This window comes from Danio rerio, chromosome 7 (assembly GCF_052040795.2).
Source record: "Danio rerio strain M-AB ecotype USA chromosome 7, GRCz13ab, whole genome shotgun sequence".
Lineage (NCBI taxonomy): Eukaryota > Metazoa > Chordata > Actinopteri > Cypriniformes > Danionidae > Danio > Danio rerio.
In genome coordinates this window covers 21,687,586-21,714,774 of record NC_141027.1, presented here as the reverse complement: position 1 = coordinate 21,714,774, position 27,189 = coordinate 21,687,586, and the positions used below count along the sequence as shown (strand labels likewise).

The following is a 27,189-nucleotide window of genomic DNA, read 5'->3' as shown; positions in this document are numbered from 1 at the left end:
TTGATGTAATTGAGAAGCAGGAACTAGCGACCAAATTTGTGTAGGACCAAAAAAATAAAAAATAAAAAAAGCTAGTCTTTTGTTGGGATATAATGAATCATCCAAACAGTCCAAAGGAAACATATGATCTAGGTCAAATTTGATAAATTAACAAGGAACGAGGAATTTTCCCTAGAAATAATAATAATAATAAAATAATAATTTTTAAAAATATTCATTGACAACAGACAGACAGACAGACAGAGAGACAGAGAGACAGAGAGACAGACAGACAGACAGACAGATAGATAGATAGACAGATAGATAGATAGATAGATAGATAGATAGATAGATAGATAGATAGATAGATAGATAGATAGATAGATAGATAGATAGATAGATAGATAGATAGATAGATAGATAGATAGATAGATAAATTAGTTTTTTTCTGTATGGATAATCAGCAACATATCTGAATGTGAAACCTCTGAGCTGTTTTATTAAACCCTTTTTCCAATGAATTTACAACACCACAAGTTCATAAAACATCAATTGATAGCACATTTGTGATTGCATATTCAGTTCTCTTTTTAAATCAAATGCAGAAGAGGTAAAAAGATCTTCGGATAAAATTAGACAGTTAATCAAGTGTCACTGTAAGTGTGAGTGTGTGTGTGTGTGTGTTTAGTTATCAAGGCTCATGAGCAGAGCAGTTCCTCTTTTGATCCAGTGATCATAAGGCACAGCTCCAGACTTCAGATCGACTGCCACCACGAATGACTGACGACCAGAACTGCCCGAGCGCACTGGATAGTAGTAACAGGGACATGAGTACATATCTGCACAGTCACAAACACACACACAAGAAAATCAGTTACTCGGGAAATGTATACAGGAGAGAACATTCAGTAAGACATGGTCGTGTGTGTGGAGTGTGTACTAACTCTTGGCCAATCTCTTGCGGCTCTCCACTGGTTTGAAGTGGATGGTGGGCATTGGGCAGACCAGCTGCATGGGCTCTGCCTCAACCAGACAGGAAGCTTTCTTATCCCAGCCTGCGCCTTCCAGAAACAGACCCTGGATGAGCACTCCATCCTGGAGAAGACAGGGAGAAAAACAAGAGGTCACATGCAAAACAAAAGCATTAAGAGTCTATAAGTGCACATGGGAAATTTACTGTGTGCAAAATGTGCTACACTAGTGTGAGCACAGTGACAGCCAATCAAAATGAACACATTTAAATGGCACATTAAAATATGCAAACTCCCGAATTTATCTAAGCATCCATGGAAATTTTGTTTCACAAAGTTATTTGTGCTTTGACGGTCTCCAAGTCAACAGATAAAGTGTTGTAACAAAAGACAGAAAACAGAGGACTGCTGCTGTTTATAAGGGTGAGTCAATTCACACGTATATGAATGTCTCTTGGCTGTTTTCATCTTGCTGGGGTTTTATTTCTATTTTTAGGATGCTGCATTAATATAGTCTCTGTAAACTCCTGCCAGTTTCTGTGAAGTCCTTCTACTGTACATGTTTCTGATCCTAAATCAAAACATATCTTTTCATCCTGATACAAAAAAGTTATACCTAGTGAGAAAATGTTCTATATAATATTATAATATTAATTAATATGTGGTGGCACAGTGACGCAGTGGGTAGCAATAGTTTCTGGATGCAGCTTTTATGATGCAAGCTGAGATTGCATCACTCAGCGATGCAATGTCAGACACAATGCACTCAATGTAGTGGGTGACGTCACTGTGACGGGTAGGGTTAGGGGTGGGGTTAGGTGAATGCATTAAAAAGCATTGGATGCAGCTCAGATTGCACTGCACCAGGTCTGCATCCAGACCCCTCTCGTGGGTAGGGCTGACGCCTCACAGTAAGAAGGTTGCTGGTTCGAGGTCAGTGGGCATTTCTGTGTGGAGTTTGCATGTTATCCCCGTGTTGGCGTGGGTTGGCTAGGTAAATTGGGTAAGCTAAATTGTTAGTAGTTTATGTGTCTATGTCTTGGTCCTCCAGGTTGGGGGTTGAGGGTTGGTCTTTTGATTCACCTCGTAAAAAAAAATTAGATATTACTACACACCAACATGGGGCGACACATTGGCGCCGTAGGTAGTGCTGTAGCTTCACAGCAAGAAGGTCGCTAGTTCGAGCTTTGGCTGGGTCGGTTGGCATTTCTGTGTGGAGTTTGCATGTTCTCCCTGCGTTCGCGAGGGTTTCCTCCGGGTGCTCCGGTTTCCCCCACAGTTCAAAGACATGCGGTACAGGTGAATTGGGTAGGCTAAATTGTCTGTTGTGTATGAGTGTGTACGGATGTTTTCCAGAAATGGGTTGCAGCTAAAAGGGCATCCGCTGCGTAAAACATGTGCTGAATAAGTTGGTGGTTTATTCCGCTGTGGGGAAACAGGATTAAAAAAGGGACTAAGCCGAAAAGAAAATGAATGAAAGAATGAAACACCAACATGATTTGGCCAAATATCAACAACGACATAAACGGCCCAGGAAGTAAGTAATAATATTGAATAAAATAATGCTTCCTAAATTACAGCATTTAAATATCATGTATTTTGCACGTCTGACAAATAAATTGACAATTTATAATTTATAACATTCATCTAACATACATTTAAAAATATATTTTTATAATAATTTTTCAATGATTATTTAAATATTAAATTAAAATAAATAATTTATTAAATTGAAGTTTAATATACAATTCAGATTTTTTCAAAATAATGTTTTAATTTTTTAAAGCATGTATTCAATTTATTAAAATTCACTGTGAATACATTTAGAAATTTAAAAAATGTTTCTCTTTCAAATAAAATAGTAACTTTTTATTTAAGGTATTTATTTAAGGTACTAGAAATATTCCTCGGAGATTTTGGTCTATATTGACATGACAGCATCACACAGTTGCTGCAGGTTTGTCAGCTGCACATCCATGATGTACTGTAAATCTTTCGTTCCCCCACATCCCAAAGGTGCTCTATTGGATTGAGATCTGGTGACTGTGGAGGCCATCTGAGTGCAGTAAACTCATTGTCATGTTCAACCAGTCTAAGATGATTTGCACTTTATGACATGGTGTGTTATCAGGGCCAGAGCAAGCTGAACTGACGCTCTAGGCAAAGGACGGTCACGCCCCCCTCAACACGAAAGTGAAAGCGGGTGGTTGGCGAGAGAGCTGACGCCACCTTCTCCATTCTGCTGCCCTAGGTGCCGATTTAACTGAGGGCACGGGTGGTGAGGGTAGTGTCGCGGACACGGCCCTCTCTATTCTGCCGCCCTAGGCGGCCGCCTAGGTCGCCTCTATGCTGCAACAGAAATCGAGACTCATCAGACCAGACAACATTTTTCCAATTTTCTATTGTCCAATTTTGGTGAGCAGGGGCGAACTGGTCATCTGGCAATTCTGGCAAATGCCAGAAGGGCCGGACCATTTTTTAAATGTGGGCCGGTCAGCTATTTTTTTATTTTATTTATTTTTTTCATCTGTATTGTTTTTTAAATGTAGGCAGCTTTTATCTCGTGCGAGATGTGAATATTATGATGATGATGGTGATAATAGAAAGAATACCAGTAAATGTTAAGCATTGGCCCAATCAGCAACAACCGGCTGGTTTCAAGATGGGCCAACCTAATCTGAGGTTACACAGACATAATCAAAATTTGGCAAGAATGTCAAACAGTAAGTGCAACACAAGCTAATTGTCAGAGAAGGACCATAAAAAGGGAAAGGCAGTCAAGTCAGACATTGCCAATTATATAAAATTAACAGAGCTAGTCTCGAAAGGGGGCAGTGCAGTGGCGCAGTAGGTAGTGCTGTCGCCTCACAGCAAGAAAGTCGCTGGTTTGAGCCTCATCTGGGTCAGTTGGTGTTTCTGTGTAGAGTTTGCATGTTCACGTGGGTTTGCTTCTGGTTTCCTTCACAAGTCCAAACACATGCTATAGGTGAACTGGGTGGGCCAATTGGGAATTGGGTAACCCAGTAATAGGTTGCAGCTTTGAGGGCATCCACTGTATAAAACATATGCAGGATAAGTTGGCGATTCCCAGATTAATAAAGGGACTAAGCCGAAAAGAAACTTAATGACATGATTGCATATATAAATGGGTTGTTTTTGTTTCAGTCACATACATTATGTGTTTAAATATCTCTTAAATAGGTACTGCTTATATAATTTTACCATCTGTACACAAATATAAGTAGTGAATGTGCGTGTCCTTGGGTGGGGCTGTGTCGGTGTGCCAGGGCTGTCAGGTATGCCAGGGCTGATTTTTAGTCCCAGTCCGCCCCTGTTGGTGAGCCTGTGCGAATTATAGCTTCAGTTTCTTGTTCTTATCTTACAGGAGTGGCACCCGGTGTGGTCTTCTGCTGCTGTAGCCCATCTGCCTCAAGGTTCAACGTGTTGTGTGTTCAGAGGCACTTTTCTGCATACCTCAGTTGTAACGAGTGGTTATTTGAATTCCTGTTGCCTTTCTATCAGCTCAAAAGGTCTGGTAATTCTCCTCTGACCTCTAGTATCAACAAGGCATTTGCTGCCGTTCACTGGATATTTTCTCTTTTTCTGACTATTCTCTGTTAACCCTAGATATAGTTGTGCGTGAAAATCCCAGTAGATCAGCAGTTTCTGAAATACTCAGACCACCAACATCCATGCCACGTTCAAACTCACTTAAATCCCCTTTCTTCCCTATTCTGATGCTCGGTTTGAACTGCAGCAGATCGTCTTGACCATGTCTACATGTACTGAGTTGCTGCCATGTGATTGGCCGATTAGAAATTTGCATTAACGAGCAGCTGGACAGGTGTACCTAATAAAATGGCCAGTGAGTGTACACAAACACACACACACACACACACACACTTAATATATATATATATATATATATATATATATATATATATATATATATATATATATATATATATATATATATATATATTTTTAAGTGTGTGCATTAGTCATGAAAATGCCTGACTGTGCTCATAAAATAAAAATTACTGAAAAAAAAAACTAAATGTTAGTATAGTGCTTATGGTTGGTTCTTCAGCTTAAGAGAAATGCAACATGGAAATCATACTAAGATGTTTAAAAATGTAAAAATGCAGAATGCTTCCTCTACTAGGATTACAATCAGAAGAGAAAATGCAGTTTGTTCAGTATTACAATCATTATTCCCATAAAGGTCCCCACAAAACATGGAAATGCTAAAATGTGTGTGAAAGAGAGAGAGAGAGAGAGAGAGAGAGAGAGAGAGAGAGAGAGAGAGAGAGAGAGAGAGATGCAAATGTCAGGTGCATGAGCATGTAGCAGACAGAGGAGGGCAGCAGTTACTCACCTTGGGAGGGAAAAGCAGATTGTTGTCCTCTACTGTGGTGACACTGAACTCCCAGGAAAGAGTATCTACAGATACCTGCATACACAGCAACAATGCTATCAGTGTCAAAACTCCACACACACACTTACAGTCACAGCACAGCCAAGATGAAGCCACTTCCGCAGTTCTTTTGGCCACCTGTTGGTGTGTGGGCACATCACACATTAGGACATTTGTTTTTCAGTCCATTTGCTGCAGAATTGGCTGCCCCGAAGCGTCACAGGTGTCTCTTGATCATCAGATGCAGCTCATTTTGCCGCTGTGCTCCTGAAGCTATCGAGCAGCGGAGCGAAGTGGGAATTTAGGGGAGCGCTTGAGAACTCCTGTCTGCAGATCCCAGAAGGAACCGAGACTAAATATCATCATCGGGGCATTAGAGAGGTAATGGAGCAGGATTGTGCTGCGTCCCCTGCAGAATGTGAGAGTAAGTGAATGTGAATGCTGTAAGAAAGTGTTTCTGGCAATGTTTCTCTAAATGAATAACAGGCCATAGGCTTACTGTTATTGAAGTCAGTTTAGATAATGCTACTTTAAAAAAATCCTCTTGGGTAGTTTACACTTTTGTTTAGAATAAAATCACACTTCTCTCTGTTTAAACAGTTAGCAAGCTAGCACCAAAATAAACTACAAAGGACAGACTTTAGCTTTTGTTAGATCAGTATGTTCTGTCAATGTCTGTTGGCGTCTGCTGGAAGACATTGACTGACGAAACATGCTGAATTGTGCTTGTCGGGACATAAAGTGACATACTTTAATCTGGTGATTGACTGTTGGCATGTGTCTGTGTGGTGTGTATCTGTGTATTGTATTATTCCTGTCAGAGAATGATGGGAACTTTAGTTTAGTTATACAAACCTGTTGACTCATAGTCATGAATGAGTTGTGTGTCAAGATGTTTTATTATCACTATTATTATTATTATTATTATTATTATTATTATTATTATTATTATTAAATATTATACATTATCAATAATGTATACTAATACACAGTATTCTGTGTATACAAAGAATCATTTAAATTATTAAGATTTACCATTTTATCTGGTGAGCAACCATATATTTTATCTTCACTGACATTGATTAAAACATAATTTGTTAAGTCATATAAGTTCAAAAGTCTTATAATAATTCCCAGTAACTGTCCACAGTTTTTTCACTGAATAATTCAATGAGTGAGTTAAAAGAAATAAAATATTCTTGAGTTTAGACCACTTAAGCAATTGCTAATGACAGAAAAGCACAATGCATGGAGCATGGTGACACAGGACTTGGTCCCAACACTGTGTTGAGTTTAAAGAAACAAATAAAATTTAGTAACGTTCAACTTGGTATGTCTTATTTGTCAATTTGTTTGTCCTAAATTGTTTGTAAATTCAGCCCAAATAAATTGTTTACAACAGCTTAACTTATAAAAATGTGGCAAAGCTAAGGAATCATCTTTGAATATTTTTTTCAGTGTAGATAAGCAGTTTTTTAATATGTTTTTCTGCATTTGAACATTCTTTAAAATATTTAAGACAATGTAGGTGTAAGTCAGTGTAAGTCAGCAAAATTTATAACACTGTTCTAGTGGTACATATTGTGCCTTTACAATAAATCAGCTTTCTTTAAATCAGTCTGCTATATAGTGCTAGGGCTACACGGCGGGGCAGTGGGTAGCACGATCACCTCACGGCAATAAAGTCACTGGTTCAAGCCCGGCTGGGTCAATTGGAATTTGTTTGTGGAGGTAGCATGTTTTCCCTATGTGCTATAGGTGAATTGGGCAAGCTAAATTGTCTGTATGTGTATAATTGTAAGAGCATATGGGTGTATTTTCCCAGTGATGGGTTGCAGCTGGAAGGGCATCTGCTGCTTAAAACATATGCTGGATAAGTTGGCGGTTCATTCCGTAGAAGCGACCCCTGAATAATAAAGGGACTAAGCCAAGAAGAAAATGAATGAATGAATGTATAGTGCTATATAAATAAAAACCCAATTGCATAGTTTGTGCAAACATCCATCTGTACTGTCAGATGCTTTCTTGATTGATGTTTTCTCACCACTGTTGGTTTATTTTGCTATTTTAACGATGTGTCATCAGTCAGCCATGATGGAGAGACGCAAGTACACACTGCAACTGAACCAAGTGAAATGTGCATATTTTGCTGACTACAGTGCTGACAATGATCAATTATTGTCATGTTTTAACCTGTACTAATCTGTCAGACTAGAAAAAAAAAACAGAGTACTAAAGACTGCCAAAAGTTCAAACTAATCAAGCAGAATAGAGACTATTAAAGTCATTATATCAAAATATCTCACCTTTTTCCTGCTTATTCAGTTGTTATCAACATGATTAAGCAGCTTCCACACATTGGTCCATAGTTTACACAGCAAAAATAAGCAGAACAACGTATTCAGTTGTAGGTGATCAGATCCAGAAAGAGCTTATTGCCAAGTGTGCTTGCAAACACAGGGACTTTGTCTTGAAATTAAAGCTGCAAGCGGCATTATGGGGGTTTAAGCATTTAAGGACTTTTAATGCTGATCAAGTCAGAATTTATGGCTGAAATTAAAACACATCCTCAATGGACATAATGTTGATACACAGGCAAAAAAAATTTATGGTTAAACTATTATATCAATACTAGTCATTAGTCATGCTTATTTAAACATTTGTCATGCTTATTTAAACTTTGTGTAGAAATTTAACCTAAATAAAACCAAATGATTATTGCTAGGCTTTCTTTTGAAATTTATAAACAATATTTAGCTTTCGGTGTAATTATTATAATTTCATAAGTTAAATATATGTAATAGCAAGCTTGGAGTAATTCTGATTTTAAATGCAATAGCAGTGTTTTTACTATGAACTAGGTATATGAGTAACTAATAAGTGGTATTTTGCTGTCATCTAGTGGCTATAATGATAATTTCAAATGAAATGATTCCTGTTGATTAATGTTTTTAACAGTTGTAAATCTCAAACTCCTTTAAATTTTGCGATTTTTTTTTTTTTTTTTTTAGAATTTTAGAATATGTCACCTGTGCTTGAATAACTGAGGTTTTGAAATTTCTTTTGGGATTTACAGGCTTACACCAGGTTAAAATGATTATGACAGGACTGTGCTAATGCCAAAGTACAACATTTTGATAATTATTTATCTAGGCAGTCCAAAGATATGTAAAATACTGGTTATACTGATGAAGTATTAGCGATGCAATATAAATTATTTAATATTTAAATACCTACATGCTTGAACCCCTAAATACAGAAAAAACAATTTTCCAAATATTTTCCTATATAAATTTTCTACAGCAGGGCTGCTCAACCCTGTTCATGGAGCTCTACCTGCAAAGTTAGCTCCAGCCCTGAACACACCTGAAACTATTAAATAGGACCTGAACAGCACAACAGCATAATTATAGCCAGGTGTGTTTGATTTGTGTTGCAACTGAAATCTGCAGGAAAGTAGATCTCCAGGAACAGGCTTGAGCACCCCTGTCCAATAAGTTTCCCAATACTGGGTTGCTGCTGGAAGAGCATATGCTGCGTAAAACATATGCTGGAAAAGTTGGTGGTTCATTCCGCCATGGCGACCTCAAAGAAAAATGAATGAATGCATATTTCCTATAGATTACTGTGAAATCGAGAGCTAGTGTTTACAGTACATCTAAGTATCTCTATCATGACCACGCAACTGAGATAATCATGACATAATTGAGAACACTCGATTCCAAAGGTGTCAAACTCAGTTCCTAAAGGTCCGCAGCTCTGCACAGTTTAGTTCCAACCCTAATTAAACACACATTATCAAACTAATTGAGTCCTTCAGACTTGTTTGAAACCTACAGGTAAGTGTTTTGGACCAGGATAGGACTTAAACCGTGCAGGAGTTCCACCTCTGCTTTATTTCAATAAAAACACAATTTATTTATCTAAATGCTCCTCTCAGCAGTATGAGGTGTTACCAGCATTGAGGTATTTCAAACTTCTGTATATAAAACGAAGATCATAAAGAATTTTGCTTTGAGGATGTCAGGACTGTAAGAGGACACTAAAGAGTCTTCACCGCATGTGTTTGACGTGCTGATGCTCTGCTAAGCCTCTGTTAAGCATGTGTGAATATGTATGAGTGTGGTGATGTGTTTGTGCTAGACTCACGTTATTCTGCCGTGCAGAGCTCTGCAGCACAGCGGTGAGGAAGCCCGTAGGGAAGGTAAATCCAGACAGCCAGAAAAGGACAGGAGGGCGAGCAGTTTCCGCCCAGCGAGCAAACTGCTCCACGCGCTGGCACAGGTCCCGCGTCCACGACGCCAAGGGCTTCAGAGACGGGTACGCCTGAGGACGGAGAGCCTCTCATTACTGATGCGTGCTGTAATTAATAACGATCTTACTGTTCTTTCTCTTACAGCATTTGCTCTGTGCAGGAATTTGACATTGCATGAATAAAAGGGCGAAAAATCAACTTCAAACGGGACAAAATAGCTTAGTGACATCTATCTCCACTTACAGTAAAGCCTTTCATTCAGTATTGTGTAGTTCAGGCTTCAGACCGCTTTCTGAGAACTGCCTCTCAAGGCCATTGAGAAGGACACAAAAGACGAGTTTCTGGGGGTTTGGATGAGATGCGTTACTGTCTGTCATGAAGAATGTCTTGAGTGATTGAACCGCTGAATATAATATTATAGCTGGACTTGAAAGAGGTTTAAACAAATCTTACATAACCGGTTCAAATAGAGCTATTAAACTAAAACAAATCTGACAGGGCAAAACTGTATGGTGCAATGTTTTCTGCAATTCTTGGGACTGAAGAAATTATTCAGCCTTCAGTGTTATTTTTGGTGTTCAAAGAACAAAGATATTTGGATTTGATATTAAAAAAAGAACGAAAAATCAAACGTGAGCGTGGCTTGTGCCAAAGGAATTAGCATTTCAAACACAGCGACTGCCACACAGCACTAGAAAATACTCATGATTAGTTTCATTTCATGCTGCGCCATAAAAAACCTTTATGCATTTAGGTTCTCGCTGGCATGAAAATGAGAACGTTTTGAGTTATTTCTAGGTGGAATAAATGCTGTTGCTTTTACCTTTTTGAAACTGGGACAACCCAGAGTGATATAAATGAGGATAAAAGGTTTCGATGGCGTATCTGCTGATGTTTTAATCTGATCTGGCACTCAAGAGCTGTAGTTCCCAAACTTTTCCGCCACCCACAGACCAAACGGAAGATATTCATTAAAACCGTGTGCTCTAAATAATCAGTTCAACTCTTGCTTCGAATACACACTGTAGCAGCAAAAAGATGGTATAAAGGTATTTCTAAATTTATCACAGTTATAGGAACAAGTGTTGACTTTCTTAACAAGGCAGGTTAAAAGACACCCAAATTTCAGCAGAGAGAAAAAATAAATAAAAACAAAACATGTTGCATCGCAATCTGCATACTCTACATTCTAAAACAGTATTCAACACAACACTTAGTTTGTAATAATGTGTAGTATGTTAAAATCTACATCACAGTGGCGCAGTAGGTAACACGATCGCCTCACAACAAGAAGGTTGCTGGTTCGAGCCCCGGCTGGGTGAGTTAACGTTTCCGTGTGGAGTTCACATGCTTTCCCTGTTCCGGAAACTGCTCCGGTTTCCCCCACAGTTCAAAATCATGTGGTATAAGTGAACTGAATAAACTAAATTGGCCATAGTGTATGTGTGTGAAAGAGTGCAAGGGCATTCACTGCATAAAACATATGCTGGATAAGTTGAAGATAAGTCATTACGTTGTAGCCACCCCTGATTAATAAAGGGACTAAGCAGAAAAGAAAATGAATGAATGATAAAATCCAACCCAGGCAGGCTCATTATGAATATGTACCCCTGTAAACATTTCTGAAGAGTGTGAAATAGGTGAGTTTTCCAGGAGATTTTTTTCTCGCGAGTACCATTCGTAAATTTACCAGAGGCTGCTGTCGACTGAATGACTGACTGACCGATTAACCAATAATCCCATCCACCCCTTTCCCTAAAACCAACCCATAGTGTTTTCAAAAGCACAGATTGACCCTTCCACCGCCTTACCTAAACCCAAGCGACAGTGTTTTCAAAAGCACAGATTGACCCTCCCACCAATGTTTTCAAAAGCAATTCAGAAAAAGAAAAGCCCTTATGGCCGCCTGATTTTTACCACATTTTCAGATCTAACCACATTCTCACCCTAGTATTTACATGTTTATTTTTGACTTTTGTTTTACCTGCTTTCTGGAAGCGTTATTTGCCAGACTCGAACCTCATCATCGTGGTCAACTGCTCTTTGCATCTCAAGTCCGCTGACAAAGGAGGCGAGCCACTGGGCAAACTGGTAACAGTGGAAAAGCTTTCCACACAGAAGCGGTCAGCTGGTAGTGCGAATAGAAATAGAAGCCATCTGTGGCGTAATACCGCTCCGTAGCTTTATTTTTAAAGGTAAAATGCAGCCATACGTTGCTCTGGCTACATAATTTGAAACTTTTCATAATTACAAACTTTTTTTCTAATAATGAAATGAGAAAAAACTAACCCATATGCTTGTATAAACAAGTAAATGAGATAATATGTGTTACAAAATTGCACAATTTTATTACATACAATATACGTTCTTACACAAGCCAAAATTATGCAAAAACATTTAAAAAATAAATTTCAATGAAATTATACATAGTTAGAAAAAAGTCTTGAGATATAAAGGCCCAATCCCAATTCTACCCCTTAGCCCTATCCCCCTTGTTTTGCGGGTTCATGTTAAGGGGTAGGGGTGTCCCAATTCTCTTTAGCTTGAAGGCGTAGGACTGAAGCCTAATTTTTTTACTTTTGCCTGGCACCGCATCACGCACGTCCGCTGACTGCGCGTGCACCTCCCGAAACGGACGAGGCTTTTATACTCGATGTGTTCTCTGTTGTGATGTTCTCTAAAACGACAGGGGGCGGTCAAAAAAAAAACTGACCGTAAAATCAGATGGATAAACAGAAAGTTTCCAGGACTATGTCATATTGTTTACATTTTTTTATTGTTTTTAATTATTTTAAAGATTATAAAGATTTTTATAACTATTCAAGTTTTTAATATCAAACTTTGATGCATTACTTGCTTTTGTTCATATCTCAGACAGTTCTATCTATTAAAGATAATTCAAATATTAATCACAACAGGACATGGATTGCTCTACAGATATTTTTTTATTATAGAAAGAATAAACAATTATCACCAATAAAGACCAAAAAACAAGGCACCAGTATGTTGTAAACCGATAGGTTCAAATTTTCTTTTTCAGCTATCAAATAAATAATTTGTTCCTTAATTATAGTTTTGTAACTATTCAATTATTTAAAATTGAAAATTAATTGTGAAAAAACAGATTTCTGTGATTAAAGAATCTGTTTTGGCTTTAACTTTTCCTCAGGTTTTTCTAAACTTTTCCAAAAACTTTCCTCCTTTCCCACTGCTGTTTCAATTTCTAGCCAAGAATTTTTTGCCATCTGGTTATCTCTATGACATGCATGGATCATAAAGATGTCTGTACAGTTGTGCCTATTGTAGACAAAATTTCTTTAAAATGATTCATTATTTAACTCAAATTAAACGCGGCACTGCGTAACCTGTTCGATTGAGTTTAAAAAAAATTTGTGCGTTTCATCAGCCGAAATCATGTCGTGCGCACCCAAAGCAAACCTCCACAAACAACATGAGAACGTCACATTTGGCGCGCACACTCAAACCAACTAGCAGACACGTCAAGTATAAACAAAGCTTGAAGAGAATGGGTAGATAGCCCTTAAAACAGAGATTTTTCAGGACCACACTCGAAACCAAGGTGTATGAAAATTCCCCAAAATACACCTGCTACAACAGCTGTTTTTATGACAAACAAGCATATGTTTTAATACATTCATAACGGCGTTAGGGTTTTACCGTCATGTAAAAAAAAAAAAAAGCTAAAATAAAAACTGCTAAATTTCGCTATCTATAATCCCTAATAATAACTCCTGTATAGCAGTCCGAAAATTTTGCAGATATCTCATGTTTGTCACTGGTCTTCTGGTCTGAACAAATCCCATTGCAACGCAGCTAGTTTCTCCCCAATGTTTTCCAATTTACGGTCTAAAGTCACAGTCTGAGTACCAACAACCCTGCTCACCACTTTCAATCCAGCCGGCCAGCTTGGTGGGGTTTTGAGCCACACTGACCGCTTTTACCAGTTGTCTATCTCCAGGGGGCCCGCCTAAGCCATCAGCAAAAACTATATTATCAAAGTTCCAAATAAATAGATATCTTCAATATCTTCCAGGGACAGGTGCACAACGCACTATTCTCCGACCGGTCCATCATGTATCCAGCTGCGAACGTCCCAACAGGACAGTTGGGTTACCCCGAACCCAAACTTCTTGTCGAGAAGATTCAATTGCTGTCAATTGCGTTCAGAGACTAGATGGTCCATAATCAAATCCATAATTCCTTATTGTTTTTGTAGAGCAGGGCAAGAAGAGCCTCAGATATAGAATATAGCCTCATGATATTGTTGACTTCAGTGATTTCCTAAAAGAAATACCAAAAAATAACACAAAATACCGTCTGATCTCATATGAAGCAAGAGCCTGCGATGACATATGATGACTTGTGCAGGTGTTGTAGTGCTTTCCCATTTCTTAGAGGTAAAATTTCAAGCCCTTCCCCTTCACACTCTGTTTCAAGGGCCAAGGGAAAGGGGTGGCATACAAAAATAGAATCGGGATTGGGCCAAAGTCACGCTGTGTACTTTACCATCACAATTCGAAGTCATAAATCTGCCGTTAATACAAATAAACTTACAATTACTGTAAAATCTCTTACAATTACCATTTTATTTATTGAATTACTTTTCACTTAGCAGTGGACTTCTATAGTTGGAAAACCACTCATCTCAGTTCAACACAAAAAAAAGAACACCAAATGCAATAAATGGTGTGAGTGTTATCTTTTGAGAGCCTTTAAGGTCACAACAACAATGTCAGAGGGACACACAAGGCCTGATGGTTGATGCCTCCACCACAGCAGAGCAAAAAAAAGAAGAGAAGATGGGTGGAAAAAGAGTAATGATGAGAGAAGAGGAGCAGAGAGAGTCGACGGCAAATGAAAGTCATACATCTCAGCAGAAATACAAGGAGTCACTGCCAAAATATAACACTGGACAGAGACAGAAGGACTGTGCGTTCAGTGTTAAAGATAGGCTGATGGATGAAGAGAGAAGGAAAGAGAGAATGAGAAAGACAGTAATGAGGCAGTGCAGACGGCAGAAGGACAGTCCCAGCTGGAGAGCAAGTCTTAATGGATGCTCTCCACTTATTTCGCAAAAAAGATGGAGGAAGAGACAGAATAGAGGGATAAATGGATCGGCGTTTGGATCGCTATATAGGCCATACGCTTACTGAAGATCTTCAAGTAAACATGCTTTTGTTTATTTAGCTTATCTGAGTTCAATTACCCTTAGCAATGAACCCAAAAGCTCCACACATACACATCTATATTAGTATAATAAGGCTGTACTGTATCCCTCAAGGTCTAACACACACTGCCCTTGCTGACCTAAACACACACACACACACACACACACACACACACACACACGCGGGCATTAGTAATGGTAGGCCTGGGCCTTCTCGACATGAATCAAGCGGCTCTCGTTTAATAACACACAAGCAGAGTGTTTCAACCCAAGGTGAGTGTGTGTTTAATCCTCTAAATGTTGTTGTGTTCACATCATCCGTCACTGAGCGATCCTCTCAAGCGTTCATTCACACACTCCTGCTGCTCTCCGCTGAACACATACCTCTGACCTCACAGCCCACTTTCACACACTCACACCGAGCTGTATTACAACTACAACATGACCCGGTGTGTGTGTGATTCATAGAGTTATAAGCACTGTTCCAGAAAGCAGTGGAACGCTTACCTAGATAGTGTTTCAAAGAGAGCTGACTGAGCACATGTCATAATCTAAGAGAAGTCAAATACACTTCGGCTAAAAAGAAATTCAGGTTTGCTATCGCAGAAATAAATAGAATACATTCAAATAAAAAAATAGAAACATTTATTTCTAGAAACATTTAACAACGTTATGGTTAACAGTACTTTTTATCAAATGCTCAAGCCATCAGGCAGGCATTACAGAAGCCTGAGGAGCAAACCAATGCACTTTTTATCCTGTCATTATAAGACTTTTAAATAATACCATATCTTAAACACTATTGATAGCTAGTATGAAATAATAAATTAATAAATAGTTAAACTAGCATAAATTGTTAATATTACAACTATTATAACAAATGGTGAATTAGGTATTTAAGTATTAATTTATTCTCTTCAGAGATTTTTTAAAATGGGTTATATTTTTTACAACTATATTTTTATATATTTATGAAATTATAAACGCTTATTTATTATGTTAGGATTTTATAGTGTTTGATGTATTTTAAGTTCTTGTTGGGTCTGATGCAACGTAATTTCAGTCTGCATCACACTTTTTTTGTGATGTTTTGAATGACAAAATAAAGGAAACTGAAACTGACTGAGTTGAACTTAATTCTTCATTATAAGAAACTTAAAATAACTACTAATTGAATGCAAATCAAACTTTAGAGTGGAAATAATACAACAGGCTACATTTGGGCAGTCAGTGAAAATCTAATTGACATCTAAGAAAAGCCCCAACCTAGACTAGTCAAATACACAGGCAGGAACGACAAAGGCTGTTTCTCCATATGTGCTCTTCAGCAATCTTTTGTCCTTGTATTATCGTGTAATGTCATCATCAACCGTCAAAGTTCAGTTCCAAAACTCAAGACTGCAAGAACTTGTGTTCTTGGTAACGAAGATGCACCAATGTAGACTTGAGCACCGAACTCATTTTAGAAGTCCCAGAAGTCACTGCGACTGAATAAAGAAGGTGGGAAGTGCAGCATTTTATATAGGTTTATTATTAAAGTTCAGAGATAAAACTTACCATGATAATCTTTATAAAGGCATAAACACATTAAGGGTGTTTATTTGCTGAAATTCGTATTTAAATCAGTTTTATTTGTATTGTACAAAGTATATTTGTAAGTTTTTTGTGCATGTTATGTATAGAAAAGGGAAAAGAAAAATAAATCGTTGTATGTATGCCTCAATATTTAATTAGTTTTCTGCTTAAAACATGTGAAGGTCATGTGACCATCAGGAAGAAATGTTTAGACATCTATTAAACAAAATCTATTGATGGGATATGTTCACTTGTCAGTAAGGATGGAAGAAGAGACAATATATCTAGATAGATGCAACGTATGATACAATATATCAAAGATTTGTCATTAACCATACATCCACTAAATTAGATGTGCTATTTCTGTGACACCCCATTGTAAAAGCTCAGTAAGAATGACTATTGGAGTGTTGTTTATTGAGCTCTATTCTCTCTTTATTTATATGAATGCACAGATCCTGACATTTTGGGGCTAATTCCAATGCAATGCAGTTTGTATGCAAAATTCATAACAATAGCCCCTTTTACACATACAAACTTTTGCGGAAAATTACCGGCAATTTCCCAGAAAGGGATCATGTGTGAACAGGCCCTTTTCAAAAAATACTGGTAAATTCGTTCCGGCTATTTTCAAAAAAGAGAAGTTGTAACATTACCGATAATTTCCCAGTATGCTGCCAGAAAATTGCCAGAAAAAGCGCATTCACGTTTAGAACATGCTAATGTGAGACGTCTATTCCGACCAATCAGACAAATCCACATTTGAGCTGTTTATGATAATAATCTGCTTTAAATCTTTCTCCAGACACATTTAGCTGATGCTTGACAGTCAGGTAACATTTCTATGTCCCTTCTTAGTGCCAACTGTGGAAAAAAAGATGGATAAAATGCTTATGATATACCGCTGTTGATTTACCTGTGTGACGCTTGTGCATGTGAAGGAGCTCTCCCGTGAGTCAGATTTGAGTAGCCTACAACACTGGAAGTCTTTCATTTTAAAAAGTATCTCACAAGCAGCAGCACAAATTCAAATGTACATTTTCTAATGCGAAAGTGTTCCTCCATATCTTTTCAACAATGTTGTTCACAACATACATTATTTAGTCCATCTCAGGGACAAAAGCAGCTACATGAACGTTAAAGTTTTAAAGAAACTATTAAAACTATTAAACAAAACAAAAAAAAGACGGACCCACTTCATGTTTAGTTCAATGCCGGCCATTTAGAGCTCATTTTTGATTAATGATGTCAGAATTTACCGGTATTTTGGAATGTATGTGTGAATGGTCCTTTCCGTAAAAATTCTGGAACTACCTTGCCTTTGTAAACAGCACATACTTAAATGTACCGGTAAATTTGTTCCAGAAATATTTACTGGGATTACAACGTGAAAGGGTCTAATATTGACTAAAACAACAACAACAACAGGCTCATTTTAAATGTGTACTCGAGCATACATATTTGTGCATCTGCAAAAACTTCCTTTAACACACAACGTTTGTCGTTCCATAGTAAAATGAATGCTACAGGGCTGTATAAAGCCAACAACTTTGGCTATGATATTTACAGGAACACATTAATAATGAATGATTATTTTCTTAACAGTGTCTGTGATTTGTAATCGAATACATTTGCCTCACAACTTTTCCAGTGTGGTCAGTTTGCTCGGTAGCTCACCTTGTACAGTGTGATGCCGAGCTCTCGAGTTCGAGTCTGGTGAAGTTCCACAAACGAGATATAAGCAATGTAAAATCAAAGAAAAACTACACAGTCGAAGTAGACTTTTCTCTGCTTCTAAAAACACTATTGGTTGAGTTAAGGAAAGTGATTCATCAGGTGATTTGTATGACAAGCCTGCCTGTTTGTGGACAAGTACAAGAAGTTTGTGTATCTGAAACGTACAACAAAAGGAACTTCAAGTAATGTATTTCAGATTGACAAAAATGTAGACAGCGCCCTCTAGTGGATTTGTAATCTGAAATGTGCAACAAAGCATACTGCATTTCACAATAATGTAGGCTAAGACATTTTTATTATACATAAAAAAAAAAAACAATTCCAGTGCAGCTCATTTTCCTTACCTTCTCCCACAGAGGAGGAACACGGGCATCATGGATACAGTTAAAAGTCTCCTCTAGACTGCTGGACATCACAACCAGACCTTTAATGCCCTTCTCCAGCTCTAAGAGAGACAATCTACTCAAACAAATACACCACGGTTAGCATATTAATATTCACCTCCACATATGACTCTCTCGCACAAACACAGACCTGATGGTGTGCAGCAGTGTGTTGTATCTCTGGATCTCCTGCAGCAAAACCACATTCAGAGGTGAAAGATCATCCTTTAGCAACTTCCTAGTGCCTTCATAGTCAATCTCAGCAGGGATCTTTTGCAGAACATCAGCAGAAAGTTCCAGCACCTAAACACACACACACAGTCAAAAATGCCTACACAAGATTTGTGAAATGCAATTATAAGAACAGTAAACCCAATATTTGTTTTAAAGACACCTTGTCTTCTCTGCTGGCTCCAGCGCTGGTGGTGTCTGTGCTGGTGACCTGCGGCTGGAGAGACAGCAATGTGTGGAACAGGGTTCGAGCCTCCGTGATCTGGCTGGCAATGTCAGCATTAGGGTTCTGTCCGAAAAGTTCTGGGTGCTCTAGTGCAGGCAGCTGACTGATGTAGTCCACATATGAGGATTGAGATCCATCACGAGGAACATAGTAGGAGACCAAGGAGGAGACCCTATGTGCACACAAATAAACAGCTTTTCTAAAAACACATCTTTGGGCTTGTGGGCACTGAGATGGTATTTTTGGTATGGAAAAGATGCAAAATTGCATTTTAATAAGAAACAAAGCATGCATGAATCTCGTCGGTAATGCTTAAACAGAAGGTCCATTAGTAAATGCATTAACTAACGTTAACTAGCAGTGAGCAATTTTTCTTATAGTATTTATTTTTCATTCTTTCAGATAATAAACACTGCTTTACACTTTTAAGATTTACTAATACTAATTACTATGCGTTATTATAATTAATAATACAGTTTATGATTATTATAATGTAGTAATTATAATTAATATAACATAGCAAGTCAAATTAATACAAACTTCATAATTGTTTTATGTTAATTATTTAGTTTGCATTCATTTATTTTCTTTCGGCTTATTCTCTTTATCATCAGGGGTCACTACAGCGGAGTGAATCGCCAAGTTATTCAGCATATGTTTTACGCAGCGGATGCCCTTCCAGCTGCAACCTAGTACTGGGAAACACCCATACATTTACACACATACAGTACACTACGGACAATTTAGCTCATCCAATTCACCTCTAATGCATGTGTTTGGACTGTAGGGGAAACCGGAGCAGCCTGAGGAAACTCAAGCAAACAAAGAGAGAAAATATAAACCACAGACATAAATGCCAACTGACCCAGTCGGGACTCAAACCCGCTATCTTCTTGCTGTGAGGCGACAGTGCTAACCACTGAGCCACTGTGTCACCTTATTTAGTTTTCTAAAAAGTCAATTAAGGTTACTAATTATTATTATTATTACACTTATTATTTTATTAGGCTGAGGAAGTGTTGTTTAATTGTTTGGATGCTGGCTAATTTACATTTGACTCTGTACAATAAATAGTTCATGGACAAAGAAAATAGCTGCAGTGTTTTTTATTAATCAGAACTAAAACTAGCATTTTTTTCTTTATCAAAACAAATCTAAAATTAAATACATTATAAAGTATTATACAGTATATAATTTTGAAAATAGGTATGTATCAAAAAATACAGTTGAAGGCAAAAATATTAGCATTTCTCAAATAATATTTAATGGAGCAAGGACATTTTCACAGTACTTCTGATAATAGAGAGTGCACTATTCGGGAAAAAGTGTTATATCCTTTATTTTACTTGAAAAAAAAACTTTATTTATTATTTGTTAAACCAATTTATTAATATCATTATACAATTCAGCACAATTCACATTTACTTATATAGCACTTATACAATGTAGATTGTGTCAAAGCAACTTAACAGATTATAGGAAATTGTAACAGTGTCAGTTCAGTTTTCAGAGTTGAATTTCAGTTTAGTTCAGTTCAGTGTGGTTTAATTTTTACTGCTGAAAGTCCAAACACTGCAGAGCAAATCCATCAATGCGCAGCACCACAAGTCCCAATTACTAGCCCCCTTAAGCAATATTTTTTTGATTGTCTACTACAGAACAAACCACAGTTAACTTGTTGACTTGACAATGACTTGCCTAATTACTTTAACTTGCCTATTTAACCTAATTAACCTAGTTAATCCTTTAAATTACTTTAAGCTTAATATTAGTATCCTGAAAAATATTTAGTAAAGCAAAATTAAAACTAGTAAGATTAGAAATGTGTTGAAAAAAATATTTTTTACATGAATAATCTAATAATACTGTTTCCATTTTAGTTGTCAACTACATAAATTAAGTTTAAATTGAAGAACAGATTTTACAGAAATATTATAGTCAAGTTAAAATATTAATAATTACTTTAATAGTATACAAAGAATACTGAAATATTGTAGATTTGTACATGTTATCCCAGCCTTTTGTTTTGTACTGGAATAAATAGTTTGTGTATATGGTATATAAAAATGTACATCAAAATAAACAATGTGTAGAAAAAAAAGAAATTACAAATATGCACAGTAATACATACTGAATAGTGTAGGTCTACTGCTCATAAAAATCTACATAATATGCTAAGCCTTCTACAGGCTGATGAAAGAATTTCTAATTTCAAAAATATCCCCAAAATATCATATTCTTAAACTATAATCTAGAGTTCACTGAAAGTACCTACACTGTTTAACACTAAACTTCACAGATCCTGTAATTACCTGCAATTTCTGTTTCACCCACCAAGTCAAGCAATCCAAGCCATTTCCTTGCTACAACTGCCTAAAACTTCAGAGCTGCCTGCGCTGTGCACTCAAGTCACCATGGAGGCGCTGATTGAAGGTAATTATAGGATGTGGTTGCTATAGTAACAGATGCTCTATGTGTGTTTGCGGTGTTGCTTGGTCCTGAAAGACCAGCAGACACAGAGGAACTGGAGCATACTGAACTCCACACAGTGTGAGATTCAGCGCTCGGCCCCATGGGGGAGCTGTTGGTCTGTGCTAGATCAGCACTGTGGCTGAAGACTGAAGAAGAGGACACACTGAATCCTCACAGCAGGGCAGAGAGGGGTGTCAGGGATCAAAGGGTGAGTGTGTGTGATGGCTTGACATATATTCAATGCAAAGTTTGTGTGTGAGCGAGTAATGAGAAGATCTGTCCGCGAGAGTGTGTGTGCGATTTGCCTTTGCTTTTGCAACTAGACAGAAAATTTCACCATATGGGGACGCTCTGTTTCTTCATAATGTTCAATGACTGGGACTTTGAGTGACGGTCATACAAATATTAAAGTTACTGTACGGGTTTATAGCTGAGTGGAAAATATATTACATATTCTGCACTCTATAAAGTAAAGGTGCCAGGAAGAACCAAAAGGGTTAGTGATGATATAAAACAGAGATGCCCAAACTTTTTCTTATTATAGGGCAAAAATGAACCTTGATTGAGGGCTGTGGGCAGAATATATACCACATATGTAATATATCCCTGCTGACATAATATATATTTATTCCAAACCATATTATATTACAGTTTTTCTCAGTCGCTTTGGTGCATTTCTCACAACACTATTTACATTTGCACAACAGTTAATGTACAAACTGCAAAACCAAACTGATAACTTGCAAAAGCGTGTCACTTGCTCAAAATGGATAGGTCGTTCCTCAAAAGCAAGTATTGATGTCAAGGAAAGTGTCAGTGTCATCAGGATAAAAAATCCTGACATCATTGTTTATGAACAAGATAGTCAAATGGCTTTGTCATGTTTTCCTTATGACAGTTTACTCTGTAAAGTTTTTCCCATGTAAAAAATTCTGATTTTGATGACACTTCCTGAAAATGCTCAAGCACTACAGTATATACTATTTGCACAGCCATTTGAAAACTACAGTAAAGTTAGACATCACTGCATTTAGTGAGGTACCTGAGTACAAGACACTGAATATGTATGTTTGACATTTGTACTGCATTTGCTCTTAGCAATTCTAATTTATTCACAGCATTGTGCAAAAGAATAAACACACCCTTATTTACAACAAACACAGTTTGCGCACAACTGTAAAAAATATTGCAGTACATATTGGAACTGAACCTATAAAATACACAGGTCTGTGAATCATTCATGAAATTGTTCAATTTAGAAGAAATTTTCAGGAGATAAAAAAAGTACAATTTTTTATCAAATTTGTCTAGTTCAACATTTTTGTATGTAATGACTCAAGTAATGACATGACTATTAGTTTTATATGGAATGACTATTTAGCATTCACAAGTGTAGCTAATATTGACTTACATGACATAAGCAAATTATAATGTTTTAAAACAGCAGAGTTGTATGAAAGCAATTGATGCATGTCCAAAAGCATTTGCAATTTATTGGAAGGAATGAGAAACGTTCGAGGTTACTAAAGTAACCCTTCGTTCCCCGAGGAGGGGAACGGAAGCACTATAAGTGGATTTGATTGTAAAATCCACGCATTGGGAGGTTCGGTTCAGAAGCTACTCGTCTGAAAGAGTATTGAACGGGCCAATTAAGAATGAATTGGCAGCGCAAGCCTGCGCAGGTGAGCGGCATAAGCAATCAACTGAGTATATAAGCTCACCTGGCGCCAGCAGACGCTATCCTTTTTAAGCTGAAGAGACTTTCAACAGCTAAGGGACAGTCATTATGGCGACGGAGTATAGTGCTTCCGTTCCCCTCCTCGGGGAACGAAGGGTTACTTTAGTAACCTCGAACGTTCCCCTTCGGGGGGAACTTCAGCACTATAAGTGGATTTGATTGTAAAATCCACGCATTGGGAGCCCATTGAAAGCGCCATAATGACTGCACCTTACCAACACCCCCGATGAGGAGATAGTCAAGCAAGCGTGACGCACCCACATCATGGGGGGCGCGGTCCTCCAACGTGTCCCTGGCCCTAATTTATCCTACTTCAACAGAAGTTTTACGGATTTATATATATTTTTTGGGAAGTCGTGAGCATCTAGATAATTCTAGGAAAATACGACAGTACGTTGGGAAGCGTGCAATCCCGATAGGGAGGACGCTGCGGAGGCCATCCGTTACCCAAGGGGGGATAGATGGCAGAATTTACATATGGACTAGCCCTAACAAGGGGGAGTACGCATAGCAAAAGAGTGGTTAGCGGGGAGGGAAGACACGGGTCCGCCCAGGGGGGGGACTTAACCGTGGCGGAATAAGCATATGGGATCGCCTAGTGGGGATCACGCATAGCAGGCACCTTTACCCAAAACGCGGGCTGACCAACGGGCAGACCTACAACGTAGTGGGCCAGCAAGTGACTCCTCCGCTGAGTCAGTGCTGGGGGCCACGGAGGAATCTGCAGGGCTCACCTGACGGGGAACTTTACTGACAGATAAAAAGGCGCACGTATCTCCGTGTTAGGGAAAATGGCGCAGCAAGCGTGTTTCAACACCCTACCGAATTGTTTCCTCAATCACCAAGGGTTACCTAATACCCTTGAGGAAACCGGCTCCACTCGCAGATTGTAAAACCTTGCAAATGTGTTGGGTGTCACCCAGCCCGCAGCTCTACAGATGTCTGTTAGAGGGGCGCCGCGTGCGCGCTTGAGAGGATGCGAAGCTCCGAGTGGAGTGCGCACGCGCTCTCGGGGGACGCGGCTCATCTCGGCTCTGATAGTGAAAGAAAGGCATCCACAATCTAGTGGGAACTTATTTCGGTACGGCACTTCCCTGCTGCCGACCGCTATAACAGACGAAGAGCTGCTCAGATGATCTAAACTCTGAGTGCGGTCCGGATAATACGCAAAACGCGAACTGGACAATAAGAAGGGCTGGGTCTGCCTCCTCCGAGGGCAGCGCTTGCAGGCTCACTACCTCGTATTAAAACGGAGTGGTAGGAACCTTGGGCACATATCGCGGTCGGGGTCTCAGGACGTGAAAGAAGCCAGCCCAATTACAGGCACGAGTCACTGACCGAAAAATGCCTCCGGGTCCCCGACCCTCTAATCGATATCAACGCGACCAGCAGAGCTGTATTCAGGGACAGAAAGATACTGAGTCGAGGATCGAAGGGATCTGACGCGGCTTGTGTAGCGAGGGCGAGATCCTAAGAGGGCATGAGAGGGGGCGGGGTGGATTAATTCGCTTAACGCCCCTGAGGAACCGGATGATGAGGTTATGCGTTCCCACGGTGCCGCCAGCCACCGCGTTATGAGAGCGGAGATGGCAGCCACGTAACCTTGAGTGTGGAGGGCGACAGCCTGCTCTCCAACTTCTCTCGGCGTAAAGAAAGCACAACGCTGATCTGGCAAATTACGGGGGTCTTCTCAGCGAGAGACACACCATTCAGTGAATAGACTCCACGTCAGGGCATAGGCGCGCTCGGGGAGGGGGCTCTAGCCCGAGTGACGGTATTAGCCACCGCAATCGGAGGTTACCTAAGTCTTCCTCGCGTCTAAAAATCTCTTCAAAGATCGGCGAGGGTGCCAGGTGGTGCCCTGTCCCTGAGAGAGTAGGTGCTCTCTCGAAGGGACTGCCAGGGGAGGGCTATCGCGAGGGAGAGCTCTGACATCCAGGTCCGGTTGAGCCAGAGGGGCGCAACCAGCAACCTGTTCCTCGTCCTCCCTGACCTTGCACAGTAACTGCGCGAGCAGGCTCACTGGGGGAAACGCGTATTTGCGCGTGCCCCGAGGCCAGCTGTAAGCCAGTGCATCCGTGCCGAGAGCACTCGGTCAGGGAAAGAACAACTGGCAATGAGCGATCTCGGGGGAAGCAACAGATCGATCTGGGCTTCCCCGAATCGCGCCCATATCAGCTGAACAGACTCGGGGTGGAGTCTCCATTCTCTAGGACGCAAGGCTGCCGTGAGAGCGCATCGGCTGCACGGTTGAGCTTGCCTGAATATGAATGGCGTGCAGCGATTTCAGCCGCGGATGACTCCAGAGGAGCAGACGGCGGGCGAGCTGAGACATGCGGCGAGAGCGCATACCCCCTATACGGCTGATATACGCCACCGCCGCCGTACTGTCCGTCCTGACCAGCACGTGTTGCCGCTCCAGCACCGGAAAAAAACGGTGGAGAGCGAGGAACACTGCCAACAGCTCCAGGCGATATGCCAATGCAACTGGGTACCTTTCCACAGGTCCGCAGCCGCATGCCCGCAACGCACAGCCCCCCAGCCCGTGTTGGAAGTGTCTGCTGAAACGACAACAAGACTGGACGCCTGTTCTAGAGACACCCAGGCCTGTAGGAACGAGGGGTCGCTCCAAGGGCTGAGGGTGCGGCGACACAGCGCAGTAACAGAGACTCGGTGTGCGCGCGTGCCATGCGCGTCTGGGGACTCGATCGTGAAGCCAGTGCTGAAGTGGTCTCATATAGAATAATCCGAGCGGCATGAAGCGGCTGCGGATGCCATATGCCCCAGGAGCCTCTGAAATAGTTTCAGTGGGACCACTATTTTACTGTCGAGCTCTCTCAGACAGTACAGCATCAGCTGAGCGCGCTCTCCGGAGAGGCGCGCTGCCATGGTGACCGAGTCCAGCTCCAGCCCGAGAGAAGAGATCCTCTGCACGGGGGCGAGTTTGCTCTTTTCTCGGTTGACCTGAAACCCCCACAGGTGGAAGTGCCAGAGCACTTTGTCTCTGTGCATAATCAACTGCTCCGAGAGAGGGCAAAAATCAGCCAGTCGTAAAGAAATTGAGTATGCAGATGCCCGCGAGCCGAAGGGGCGCTGAGGCACCCTCCGCGGGCTTGGTGAGGACCCGCGGAGACAGAGAGAGCCCGAAGGGGAGGGCTTTGTATTGCCAAGCTCGACCTTCAAACGCAAACCGCAGAAACTGTCGGTGGCGAGGAAGAGTGGAGACATGGAAATACGCGTCCATCAGGTCTAATGCTGCAGACCAACCCAGAGGACGAACGCACCGGAGGATGCGCTTCTGCGTGAGCATTCTGAACGGCAGCTTGTGCAGGCAGCGGTTCAAAACGCGCAGATCTAGGATTGGCGGTGACCCACCGCTCTTTTTGGGCACGATGAAGCGTGGGCTGTAAAACCCGCTCTCCATCTCGGCTGGAGGGAGCGGCTCGATTGCATCCTTCGCCAGGAGGACAGCAATCTCCTCTCGCAAGACAGGGGCGGACAGGGGGCTGACCCTGGTGAAAACACACCCGTGACTTGGGGGGCCGTTTCGCGAACTGAATCGCATAGCCGAGTCTGATTGTGCGTATGAGCCACCGCGAATAGCTGGCCCGCGCTAACCAGGCAGGCAGAGCTCTCGCTAATGGACTCATCGCTACAATCGCTGACGTACCAGCAGTGGGGCAGCGCGGAGTGGGTGTGCTGATCCGGGAAGCTCGCGGGTCCCACGGAAAAGCTGGAGGTGAGATATTTGCTCTCACTCCAAACCCGAGCTCCGGAGGGGAGGCTCGAGGGGTGGGAGAAAGGAGACCGTCCTCCCAGCGCTCGTGAGCCACTGGCGAAACGCACCGAATCTGCAAGCTAGAAAGCATAGCGTCCCAGACTGGCAGATTTCGGGCTGTCACATCTGGGGAAGTGAAAAGTGCCCTTTCATAATGTTTTCATGGCAGTAAAAAGTGCCGTTGGAACTGGGGCCCCGCCCTCCAGCGGGGAAAGAGCAAGTTCCCTCTTCTCCAGATG

General features: G+C 40.3%; 1 protein-coding gene across 3 annotated transcripts in view; it reads right to left on the bottom strand.

Moving 5' to 3' along the window:
* Positions 1 to 452: 452 nt before the first annotated feature.
* Positions 453 to 27,189, bottom strand: part of dnah2 (dynein, axonemal, heavy chain 2) — a 304,998-nt gene continuing 278,261 nt past the window's right edge. For all 3 annotated transcript variants that reach the window (XR_015495540.1, XM_087260907.1, XM_087260908.1), the window contains 7 exons: positions 18,900 to 19,134; positions 18,657 to 18,808; positions 18,467 to 18,581; positions 9,517 to 9,693; positions 5,329 to 5,403; positions 924 to 1,074; positions 453 to 818 (listed from right to left, as the gene is read on the bottom strand). Coding sequence is in view for 2 of the 3 variants with exons in the window: in XM_087260907.1 (XP_087117033.1) it covers positions 664 to 818; positions 924 to 1,074; positions 5,329 to 5,403; positions 9,517 to 9,693; positions 18,467 to 18,581; positions 18,657 to 18,808; positions 18,900 to 19,134 (1,060 nt within the window). In the remaining variant the exon portion in view is untranslated. The remainder of the gene's footprint in view (positions 819 to 923; positions 1,075 to 5,328; positions 5,404 to 9,516; positions 9,694 to 18,466; positions 18,582 to 18,656; positions 18,809 to 18,899; positions 19,135 to 27,189) is intronic.